At 39.9% G+C, this 13,162-nt stretch overlaps 1 protein-coding gene across 3 annotated transcripts in view; it reads right to left on the reverse strand.

Moving 5' to 3' along the window:
• LOC123774997 (bromodomain-containing protein 8) overlaps positions 1–13,162 on the reverse strand; it is a 341,469-nt gene that overhangs the window by 134,681 nt on the left and 193,626 nt on the right. For all 3 annotated transcript variants that reach the window (XM_045769702.2, XM_045769701.2, XM_045769703.2), the window contains exon 8: positions 5,292–5,430. In XM_045769702.2, the coding sequence (XP_045625658.1) occupies positions 5,292–5,430 (139 nt within the window). The remainder of the gene's footprint in view (positions 1–5,291; positions 5,431–13,162) is intronic.

The raw sequence follows: 13,162 nt of genomic DNA on the forward strand, positions 1-13,162 counted from the left end.
GGCCTGGGTTGTGAAGGTCATTGGTCTCCATGAAATTGGTGACCTGACTCCTAATCATTCTCTCAAATACTTTTATGATGTGCGATGTTAGTGCAACTGGTCTATAATTTTTTGCCAATGATTTGCTCCCTCCCTTGTGTAGAGGGACTATGTCTGCTACTTTAAGTGCATCTGGTATCTCCCCCGTGTCCAAGCTCTTCCTCCACACTATACTGAGTGCCTGTGCTACCGGCACTTTGCATTTCTTTATAAATATTGAATTCCATGAGTCTGGACCTGGGGCCGAGTGCATGGGCATGTTTTCAATTTCTCTTTCAAAATTTAGTGCGCTCGTGTTTATATCAATTATATTTACGGGGGTTTGAATATCCCGCATAAAGAAATTGTCTGGATCTTCCACTTTCATGTTGTTTATTGGAGTGCTAAACATGTCCTCATACTGCTTTTTTAGGATTTCACTAATTTCTTTGTCATCCTCCGTGTATGAACCTTCACTTGTACGAATAGGTCCAATACTGGCAGTGGTTTTTGCTTTTGATTTCACATATACCTGGTTGATGGGGTTTTGGGAGTTCTTCTACTCCCCAAGCCCGGCCCGAGGCCAGGCTTGACTTGTGAGAGTTTGGTCCACCAGGCTGTTGCTTGCAGCGGCCCGCAGGACCACATACCCACCACAGCCCAGTTGATCCGGCACTCCTTGGAGGAATAAATCTAGTTTCCTCTTGAAAATGTCCACGGTTGTTCCGGCAATATTTCTTATGCTTGCTGGGAGGACGTTGAACAACTGCGGACCTCTGAAGTTTATACAGTGTTCTTTGATTGTGCCTATGGCACCTCTGCTCTTCACTGGTTCTATTCTACATTTTCTTCCATATCGTTTACTCCAGTACGTTGTTATTTTACTGTGTAGATTTGGTACTTGGCCCTCCAGTATCTTCCAGGTGTATATTATTTGATATCTCTCTCGTCTTCTTTCTAGTGAGTACATTTGGAGGGCTTTGAGACGATCCCAATAATTTAGGTGCTTTATTGCGCCTATGCGTGCCGTATATGTTCTCTGTATTCCCTCGATTTCAGCAATCTCTCCTGCTCTGAAGGGGGAAGTGAGTACTGAGCAGTACTCAAGACGGGACAACACAAGTGACTTGAAGAGTACAACCATTGTGATGGGATCCCTGGATTTGAAAGTTCTCGTAATCCATCCTATTATTTTTCTGGCTGTCGCAATACAGTATTTGCTTGGTTATGCTCCTTAAACGTTAGGTCGTCAGACATTATTATTCCCAAATCCTTTACATGCTGTTTTCCTACTATGGGTACATTTGATTGTGTTTTGTACTCTGTATTATGTTTAAGGTCCTCATTTTTACCGTACCTGAGTACCTGGAATTTATCACTGTTAAACATCATGTTATTTTCTGATGCCCAGTCGAAAACTTTATTAATATCAGCTTGAAGTTTTTCAATGTCCTCAGCCGAGGTAATTTTCATACTGATTTTTGTGTCATCTGCAAAGGATGATACGAGGCTGTGACTTGTATTTTTGTCTATATCTGATATGAGAATAAGGAAAAGCAGCGGTGCAAGGACTGTACCCTGAGGTACAGAGCTTTTCATTGCACTTGGACTAGATTTTATATGGTTGACAGTTACTCGCCGAGTCCTGTTTGACAGAAAACTGAGTATCCAGCGTCCTACTTTACCGGTTATTCCCATTGACTTCATTTTGTGTGCTATCACGCCATGGTCACATTTATCGAAAGCCTTTGCGAAGTCCGTGTATATCACATCAGCATTCTGTTTCTCTTCTAATGCCTCAGTGACTTTGTCGTAGTGCTCAAGTAGCTGTGAGAGGCACGATCTTCCCGCTCGAAATCCAGAAGTAGAAGTATGAGAAGAAATATTTTGGATTTTTCTTTATTTCCTGAATTGCTTTCTGTTCTAACTGCCTTTCTTCAGTTTCATATGAGTGTTTCAATTTCCGCTCGATTTCTTCAATCTCCCTATTTAAATTATTCCTTCTTTGACGGGAAATTCGTGTCTGCATAAGCAGTTCCGTTATTTTTTTCCTGCGTTTATAGTGTCGTCTGCGTTCTCTTTCTACGTTAGATCTCTTTCTGGCTTTCCTCAAAGGAACATGTTTCAGACAGACTTGATACGCTTCCAAAGTCAGTTTTTCTATTCCTTCTGTAGGACTTGTATTACTTACAACAGTTTTTCATGGAATGTTTGTAAGTTCCCTGTTTATTATCTTCCAGTCTATCCTTTTATTATTAAAATTGAATTTACTGAATAGCCCCTCTCGCTTTATCAACGTTTTAGGTCTATTCTGAGTATTGATGGTCGTTTGCACTTCAATGAGCTTGTGATCTGAGTATGTGGTATCTGATATCGTAATGTCTCTGATAATGTCTTCATTGTTCGTAAAGACCAGATCTAGAATATTTTCATTTCTCGTTGGCTCTGATATCTGCTGATTGAGTGAAAATTTGTCACAGAATCTAAGTAGTTCTCTAATCTGTGGTTGGTTAGGTCCTGATAGATTTCCTGGTATAATATTATTGTTTGCTATTTTCCAACTGAGACTAGGCAAGTTGAAGTCACCTAGGAAGATAATATCAGGTATCGGGTTCTCCAAATTATCAAGGCTATTCTCTATTTTGTTTATCTGTTCTGTGATTTCCTCAGCCGTTGCATCTGGCGGTTTGTATATTAGAATAATCACTAAATTTATTTTCTCTATTTTCAATCCCAGTACCTCTACCACCTCATTTGTAACGTTTAGGAGTTCCGAGCATACAAGGTCTTCCCTAACATACAGACCCACTCCTCAATGTGACCTAATTTTCCTATCACACCTGTATAGGTTATATCCTGGAATCCAGATCTCACTGTCCAACGATTCCCCTGCATGGGTTTCTGTGAAAGCTCCAAATATTGCATTTGACTCCGTGAGGAGGCCATTTATGAACTGTACTTTGTTGTTTGTTCTTGTTTTCAGTCCTTGTATGTTGGCAAAGATGAATGAGGTTACTCTATTAGTGATAGTTTGAATGGGAGACTTTTTCGGCGAGCCCATTATGCGTGGACATAATGAGTTTGTTCTGACCAGTACTGATTGTTGTAGGGCAGTTGCCTGTCATAGTTGTAGTTCACTTTCGGTGTGTAATTGTATCTGTAATTCTGGAATGCAAGTGGATCTGGCATCCAGTTCCATACACTCTCCATGCTGCTCCTTTTGAATTCTCTGTCGGTCTGGTATAAAAATTTATAGAGTTTCCTCCAAATTCATCCTGCTTGCCACTCTTTATGTAGCGTTCCGTTCCTTTCACGTGAAAGTGTGGGCAGCTGAGGTCATAGTATTTTCTGTCCTCCAGTGAGGTTTGGCACATGTCAGGATGGAAAAACCTACATATTGATCCAAATCGACACTCACCTTTCCTAAGCATATTTAAACATTTTTTGGGATGTTGGTAACTGCATTCTAATCCTTTCTTATTACCAGCATATCTATGTCTGCATATGCCCTTTGCATAAAATTTGCATAAGTCTGTCCTTCTGTTCTGAATTGCTCTATCGGGAACCGTCGTGGTGTCTGTACCTATCGAGCTGTCAGTGCTGTCTGGTACACTTATACAATGTCTACAATGACATTGTAGACATTGTCCTACAATGTCTCCCTCCATTGTTTTGACAGCATGTTTAGCAGTAAACACCACACAGTATTCAATTATGAATGAACTTTTAGGTGCAACTTTTATATCTCGTAGTAGAGTTAGCGCCATTTACCACTCACAATCGGAAATCCCGGGCAAGATACAAATGGTTGGGCACATTTACTCTCACCTAATGCCTCTGTTCACCTAACAGTTAATTGGTATCTGTGAGTTAAGCAGGTTGTTGAGGGTAGCATCCTGGGGAGGGTCAGTAGCTCCACCTTGCAAGGCCTGGAAACAGGCCCAACATACATATATACATACACAGGTTTCTGTCTCTGACAAAATTAACACTTTCGCGCTTTGGTGCCGATTACGGTTGACAACTATTTTTCTCTTGGTTCCGCTTGCGTGTACCCCACCAGCGTCCAAAGAAAAAATATTTGTATAAAATCCAATTATTATCCGATCTACTTGGGGATAGTTTACAAATGTTTGCCATGAAATTTACGCTTTCTCTAATAGCCGAACAGCTTATTTAGGAGAACGGCGCGGCAGTGATTCATCGAGGTAAAACAATTGTGTTATTGACGCGACGAGTATAATCGACTTAGTTTTTATATATGTTGCTGATCGAACGCATCCTTGTGTGACCTTTTATACTTATGTTCTTCTAGAACATTCTATTGCGAACACATTGGTACAAAAATGAAATACGTACATCGAAAAATAATGTCAAGACAGTGAATTGAATATACACTTTTCAATGCAGGTTTCGCCGATATGCCGCCGCGGGTAACACTTTGGCGACTTCCCACACTGTTTTGGGTGGGCTGCAACATTGATTCAATATTTATATGCATATGTCCGTGTAGAGAATTTTATTGTGATTTCAGTGATACCAAAATTACCGCTGTAGCACAACTGTGGGCTTCACAACCATGAAGAGAGTGGAAACATTTTGTTGCTGTTTGGCCCTCTCGGCTAGTAATCTCAATAGTTTTTTTATTTAGTGCTGATATGCCTTATGCTTTGGTGGCATTTTGTAGGTATGTTCTTATAGACAATTCTATTGCGAACACAGTGATACCAAATTTAAATACGTATGCCTACAATTAGTGTCACGACAGTCAAAAGAGTATACACTTTTCGGTCTTACCGCTAAGACGCTCGAAACGCCGAAAGCACAAGGCAGATGTTTTTTTTTTCAGTACGCCGCAAGCAGCAAAGTGTTAATTAATTATTATGTGTAATTTCAAGTGCTGAATATAATATTGCTTTAACTCATTCTCTCCCTGACACTTGATATTCTCTGCACTATTACAGACCATTTTATAATTTATACAGTATCTATTGTATTTCATACATTGCATAACCTTAAGTGTCCCTATTTGTAATAATTGTAATTAGGCATTAGCTATAATTACTAAACAATTATTCCATTGACAAAGCTGTACATACCTCATAGCTCTTATTATTATAAGTTGTTGAGTACTGTACCTTGAAAAGCTGGAGTTAGCCATTAATAATACAGTATTATACTATGATATCATTACTCATTATTTACCTAACTTGTAACTCATTATATGTGCAGTGTTATTATAAACTATTACTAGAATGAATACATTCAAATACCTGAGGCAGGAGAGACATGGCTGGTTCTGTCCTTGTTAACACTGTCTGTTCCAGATATTGCAGACGACACTAGGTTTTGCAGAGCTTCAGATACTGGAGAAATTCCAATACCTCGTATCCCTCTACTTCCCAGTCCAATCTAAGAATTGAATAATGATAAATTAGTTTAATAAATTATTAATTAAAATATATACATGGGACAAAATATTTAATGCCAGTAGATGGCCAGGCAGTTATATCACCAGTTTATGAAGGAAATGCCACAGAATAAACATGTATACTATGATCTATGTTATATCCATTTTCTTTTTAGCATAATTACACAACAATCCTATAGCAATATACTTGGTGACCACAAATCCTTAATCCATGTGGCTATTCACTAGTTTATTATCTATGTAAATAATACCTTTGATTTGTGTTATTTCAGATATCATGCAGGTAACCAAGTTGAATAAAGGTGGAACACTGAATTCAAGTATACTGTATCATTTATCACCATTCAGTTTAATTTTTTCAAGTTGGTAAAGTCTACCTCGGACAAGCTATTGAGGCCCACTCGTCCTAACTTGACCCTAACATTATATTGTTAGGATATTGACCCTAATTCATCTACCGCCGCCAAAAAACGGCTGGCATTACACGTTTGAAGACTTCATTGCTGAGTGTGGGGCAAATGCTCCTAGAACTCTGGTGAACTGTGTATCACACACTGTTCATGAATTTATCGAGGATTGTACAACCCTTGAAAATGCCATACCTACATTACATTGTGTATTTGTGAAAACTCCCAACGAGATATTTGCTAGACACCTCTTAGTTACACGGTGGCAATGACTTAGTGAGATCCATTATGAGTTTTTGAGAGAACTATATTAACTCAATAAAGATTATAATTCGATACCAGTTACTGCCAAACGCTATCAGGAAAAACTCTTTCGCACTGCTTTCATCAATGACATTTCCTCACTACCCATCGTCAGCGTCTTCTGGAGAACAAGACGCTGGACTTGCAAAGTGCCTACATTAGGCATACAGTACTCCCTTGACCTGACCGAATGTACTGCTGATGCTTACTCTGCAACACATGCACAGACTGCTGCCATAGTTGTACCTGTGCAATCCCACCCAGAAGAAGATCTAGACCATGAGAACCATACACTAGCTACTCTCTACACTGTCAACAAGAAATGTTACTTCTGCAGTGGTGGTGTTTCACATCAGAAACAAGTACCCAGCACATGATGCCACCTCTCATAATTGTAACAAGAAAGGACATTATGCTAAAATCTGTCGGTCTGAAATATCTTTGAGTACAACTGTTACATTGCACAATCCAACTCTTCTTGCAGTCACAACTGTATTTCTGTAGAGCCTCTCACATGCAGCCACCAGTTACAGTAACTGGATACTAGTTGAAGGCGCTAACTGAGTCATGTAGCTCCAAAACTTCCGTACGTGAAAGCACAGCAAGAAAACTAACTTTGACAATGTATCCATTAGTTATGGAGATCTCTATAGCATCAAAGTCATTAAGCACTAGCTCTTTGGGGTTTCTAATGTAATTTTAGAGCTCAATGGGCAAATGATATTTATCTATCAGCGCAAATGTTATTTATCTATCAGCCTTGGGGTATTAAAAGACCGGTGTTGTGACTTACTTTTGGGCCAAGACTTTCTGAAACAACACACAAGTCTGACATTCGAGTATGGAGGACATAAACCACAGCTCATAATTGATGCCACTAATCAGTCTGCGTACTCTCAGAAACTTTGATGAATAAGATCTTTCCTAACCTGCCCCCAGGATGTAAGCCTATTGCCACTAAGTCCCGGCATTTCAGCAGGGATAGCCACTTGTTTATTAACCACTGCACTGCGCACCTGGTTTCTCCAAAAACTTCTTAGTGCAATTGTCAAGGACGTATCCTTGTCAAGGATACGTCCTTGACAATTGCAATTGTTTTGTTGTTTTTTTATAAATGTTCAGGTAAAGTTAACCTTAAACTGCGCAACACGTCTGCAGGCTCGCGTCTGGTTTGCGCAACGCGCCTCCGGGTATTTTTATTTTTCCCGTTCCATTCAAAACTGGCGCGCGGTGATGCGGGTATGGTATGGGTGGGTGATCGTCAGCCACCCCAGTGATCGTCCGCCATCTTAAAAAAAATCCCAGCATGCCCTGCAGCCATGGGAAGCCTCAGTTTCACAGCAGCAACCATGTCTAACACATCCTCTACGAGCTCCCGCTCCACGGTGACCCGCGGTCATGGAAAACGACTCTCTGAGGAGGAAATACGCGATATTTTGTATGATGACGGTGCTCTGGATGATGACCTGGACTATGATCCAGAGAAAGACCTTACTCAGAGATCTGATACGAGTGAGGAAGAGACGGAATTGGAAGATGTGGCGAGTGTGTGTGGTACACGTGCCTTGCCCGGCCTGCCTCGCCGCCCTGGGTCAACACCGTTATCATCACCACCATCATGTATGTCCCCAGACGCTAGTAGTTTATTCAGTGATAGTACATGTGACGAATCTTTCTCGGGCTTCAGGACATTGGCTCCGATACGAGTAGTGTGGACCACCCGAGTGCGAGCAGCGGTGGTGTTACCAGGCGGGGTTTTGCTACCTCAGCAACACGCCGCAGCAGGCGGCAGCATGCCTCACAGCATGTGGACAACGACAGTGGCCCCTCAACATCATTTATTCTTGGTAGGCCTACAGTACGTAAATCTGCCTCAGCGCCTAGCATACCCTCACACAGCTCCAGCAGAAGCAGCAGACGACGTAGCCGTAGTTTTGGTGCTCGTGGTGGTGTTGGCGCCAACACCAAACCCCCTGGTGTACTTGTGTGGGAGGATTGCACCACATTTGTCCCTCAAATACCAACATTTGATGATAGCGATTTTGGTGTTACACCATTATTCCCATATACTGGTGATGATATGGCAGACATGGAATATTTTCAGGCATATTTTGACAATGTATTCATGACGCATCTTGTGACTGAGACAAACAGGTTCGCTCACAGCCTCATAGACGAAGGCATTTTACCTGCCTCACGCCTCACACGATGGAAGGACACGACAATCGACGAAATGTACGTGTTTCTGGCACTCACCATGATGATGAAGCACTCTGAGAAAGCTGTCATCCAGGATTATTGGAGCAAAGACAGCCTTGTTCCATCGCCCGTGTTCAACCGGTACATGTCGCATGATAGGTTTCTCTTGATTCTCAGGTGCCTGCATTTCGAGAATAATGCAAATGAGGACAGACACGACAGACTGTGGAAAGTACAGCAGATGTTCAGTGACATGAGAGGGAAGTTCAGGGATTATTTTGTACCTGGACAGAATGTGGTTATTGACGAGTCGCTTGCACTGTTCAAGGGGCGACTGGCATTCAAGCAGTACATCCCATCAGAGCGGCACTGATTTGGACTGAAGTTTTTTGTGCTGTGCGACTGTGAGACTGGTATCGTCTTGGACATGATATTATATTCTGGTACAGACGTCGACATACCGGCTCAAGATGAACACGGGTTCTCTGGCAGTGTCGTAAAAACCCTGATGGAACCGTTGCTGAACAAGGGGCATGTACTGTTCACCGACAACTATTACACCAGCCCCTTGTTGACCAGATACCTCCTTGCCCACAACACCGGCGTATGTGGCACTGTGAAGAGCCACAGGAAGGAAATGCCAGTGTTCGGTATAGCTATAGCCGTGGGTGAGTGCCGTGGAGAAGCCGTTGTTGACTAGGACCTGCCTTACCCTACAGAGTTCTTCGTCGACTTGATTCCATTCTGAGCTGTGGCTGAGAGCACGGTCGACATATGCGTTAACAACACTCCTCTTGTACCTGTCTGGGCAGTCGCTGTTGGCATTTAGGCAGGTAGGGTAAGGCAGGTCCTAGTCAACAACGGCTTCTCCAATGGTTTCGTCGAAGACATCATAAGAAGGAAAGTGAAATGCCATGCAACCTCTAAAGAGACAAATAACACAACACCTATACCCCCTATTAGACTATTTTACAGGAACTTCTTTTCCACAGCTCATAAAACGGAGGAAAGGGTCCTGAAAGATATTGTTAATAGAAACGTTATCTCTACAGACAAAAATCAGAGGATACAACTGACGATTTACTATAAAACCAGAAAAACTGCCAGCCTACTCATGAGAAACTCTCCAGACACAAAACAGAACACTTTAAAAGAGACTAACGTCGTCTATGCCTTCAAATGCCCTCTTGGGGACTGTAAGCTCCAAAAAACCCAGTATATAGGCAAGACAACAACATCTCTTTCTAGGCGTTTAACGATGCATAAGCAACAGGGTTCCATTAAGGAACATATAATCTCTTCCCACAACCAAACCATCGCCAGAGAAATCCTAGTAAACAACACAGAAATCTTCGATAGATACAGCGATAGCAGGCGGCTTGACGTTTGCGAGGCATTACACATCAAGAAGTCAACACCAGCAATCAACAGCCAATTAATGCACAACTATATTCTACCCACCTCAAGACTCCGCTCCAATATAGAAGCATCAAGAAATATGGACCAATAGGCTTTCTACAATCACTTCTATTCAATACCCATTGTTTCATGTTCTGGCTTGTGTTGATGAAATTAATACCTTATTAAATACCACCTCACCCCATCCACCCCACTCAAATGTAGATATAAACAAAATCGGAGATGTGTAAGTTCTATTCACTTGTGTATGTGTTAACTAAAGTCTTTGAAAATGTAATAAGTTTTACGAAACGAGCTCAAGTGTTGTGTCAGACTAGAAATAAAAATGAATTTTGGAGAATTGATTTTTGAATTACCTCCAACAGTGAAAAGAAATGTACGAAAGATTGAGAAAATTCGTGTTAGAATTATTAATCTTACTTTTTCGGTCATATTTAATAAATAAATAAATAAATAAATATAAATATATATATATATATATATATATATATATATATATATATATATATATATATATATATATATATATTTTATTAAATATGACCGAAAAAGTAAGATTAATAATTCTAACACGAATTTTCTCAATCTTTCGTACATTATGCTTCACTGTTGGAGGTAAATCAAAAATCACTTCTCCAAAATTCATTTTTATTTCTAGTCTGACGCGACACGGGCGCGTTTCGTAAAACTTATTACATTTTCAAAGACTTCACAAATACACAACTGATTAGAACTTGCATTTCCCTGATTTTATATCTACTTTTGAGTGAGGTGGGAAGGGTGATGTGGCATTACATTTGAGTGAGGTGGGAAGGATGATGTGGCATTAGAGGATATTAATAGGGTATTAAAAGTATCAACACAAGACAGAACACGAAACAATGGATATTGAATAGAAGTGTTTGTAGAAAGCCTATTGGTCCATATTTCTTGATGCTTCTATATTGGAGCGGAGTCTTGAGGTGGGTAGAATATAGTTGTGCAATAATTGGCTGTTGATTGCTGGTGTTGACTTCTTGATGTGTAGTGCCTCGCAAACGTCAAGCCGCCTGCTATCGCTGTATCTATCGATGATTTCTGTGTTGTTTACTAGGATTTCTCTGGCGATGGTTTGGTTATGGGAAGAGATTATATGTTCCTTAATGGAGCCCTGTTGTTTATGCATCGTTAAACGCCTAGAAAGAGATGTTGTTGTCTTGCCTATATACTGGGTTTTTTGGAGCTTACAGTCCCCAAGTGGGCATTTGAAGGCATAGACGACGTTAGTCTCTTTTAAAGCGTTCTGTTTCGTGTCTGGAGAGTTTCTCATGAGTAGGCTGGCCGTTTTTCTGGTTTTATAGTAAATCGTCAGTTGTATCCTCTGATTTTTGTCTGTAGGGATAACGTTTCTATTAACAATATCTTTCAGGACCCTTTCCTCTGTTTTATGAGCTGTGGAAAAGAAGTTCCTGTAAAATAGTCTAATAGGGGGTATAGGTGTTGTGTTAGTTGTCTCTTCAGAGGTTACCTCTGAAGAGACAACTAACACAACACCTATACCCCCTATTAGACTATTTTACAGGAACTTCTTTTCCACAGCTCATAAAACAGAGGAAAGGGTCCTGAAAGATATTGTTAATAGAAACGTTATCCCTACAGACAAAAATCAGAGGATACAACTGACGATTTACTATAAAACCAGAAAAACGGCCAGCCTACTCATGAGAAACTCTCCAGTCACGAAACAGAACGCTTTAAAAGAGACTAACGTCGTCTATGCCTTCAAATGCCCACTTGGGGACTGTAAGCTCCAAAAAACCCAGTATATAGGCAAGACAACAACATCTCTTTCTAGGCGTTTAACGATGCATAAACAACAGGGCTCCATTAAGGAACATATAATCTCTTCCCATAACCAAACCATCGCCAGAGAAATCCTAGTAAACAACACAGAAATCATCGATAGATACAGCGATAGCAGGCGGCTTGACGTTTGCGAGGCACTACACATCAAGAAGTCAACACCAGCAATCAACAGCCAATTATTGCACAACTATATTCTACCCACCTCAAGACTCCGCTCCAATATAGAAGCATCAAGAAATATGGACCAATAGGCTTTCTACAAACACTTCTATTCAATATCCATTGTTTCGTGTTCTGTCTTGTGTTGATACTTTTAATACCCTATTAATATCCTCTAATGCCACATCATCCTTCCCACCTCACTCAAATGTAATGCCACATCACCCTTCCCACCTCACTCAAAAGTAGATATAAAATCAGGGAAATGCAAGTTCTAATCAGTTGTGTATTTGTGAAGTCTTTGAAAATGTAATAAGTTTTACGAAACGCGCCCGTGTCGCGTCAGACTAGAAATAAAAATGAATTTTGGAGAAGTGATTTTTGATTTACCTCCAACAGTGAAGCATAATGTACGAAAGATTGAGAAAATTCGTGTTAGAATTATTAATCTTACTTTTTCGGTCATATTTAATAAAATATGTCTACAGGAAAGACTGCTACCAAAATATACTAATATATATATATATATATATATATATATATATATATATATATATATATATATATATATATATATATATATATATATATATATAATATATATATATATATATGCAGAATAACCACATATGAAAAACAGAAAATTGCTTAACGCATTTTCGCACAATATAGCAATCATTTAACACGTATGGCACTTGGAGATATTAATAGGAGCTGCCTTGTATGGGCTAATAGGCCTTCTGTAGTTACCTTCTTTCTTATAATTCCTTTCCTCCACTTATTTTTGGTGGTCAGGTGATCTGCCCAGGCGGATATAAAGGTCTGATCACCAATCTTATCTTCATTCTACTTTGCTCTGATGAAGGCGAATTAGCCGAAAACGCGTTAAGCATTTTCTATTTTTCATATGTGGTTATTCTGCATACTTGGATCAGTGTTTTTGTGATCATTGTTGCGCATGCATGCATGCATGCATGCATATATATATATATATATATATATATATATATATATATATATATATATATATATATATATATATATGTGTCGTACCTAGTAGCCAGAACGCACTTCTCAGCCTACTATGCAAGGCCCGATTTGCCTAATAAGCCAAGTTTTCATGAATTAATGTTTTTTCGACTACCTAACCTAACCTAACCTAACCTAATCTATAAAGATAAGTTAGGTTAGGTAGGGTTGGTTAGGTTCGGTCATATATCTACGTTAATTTTAACTCCAATAAAAAAAAATTGACCTCATACATAATGAAATGGGTAGCTTTGGAGGTAATTCATTCCTTCTGAAGATGTATTTAATATACGAAAGTACTTAAGGAAATTCCTGTTTCATTTTCCTCCGTGGTCTGACATTGTCACATTCT

Source organism: Procambarus clarkii, chromosome 92 (assembly GCF_040958095.1).
Source record: "Procambarus clarkii isolate CNS0578487 chromosome 92, FALCON_Pclarkii_2.0, whole genome shotgun sequence".
Classification (NCBI taxonomy): Eukaryota; Metazoa; Arthropoda; class Malacostraca; order Decapoda; family Cambaridae; genus Procambarus; species Procambarus clarkii.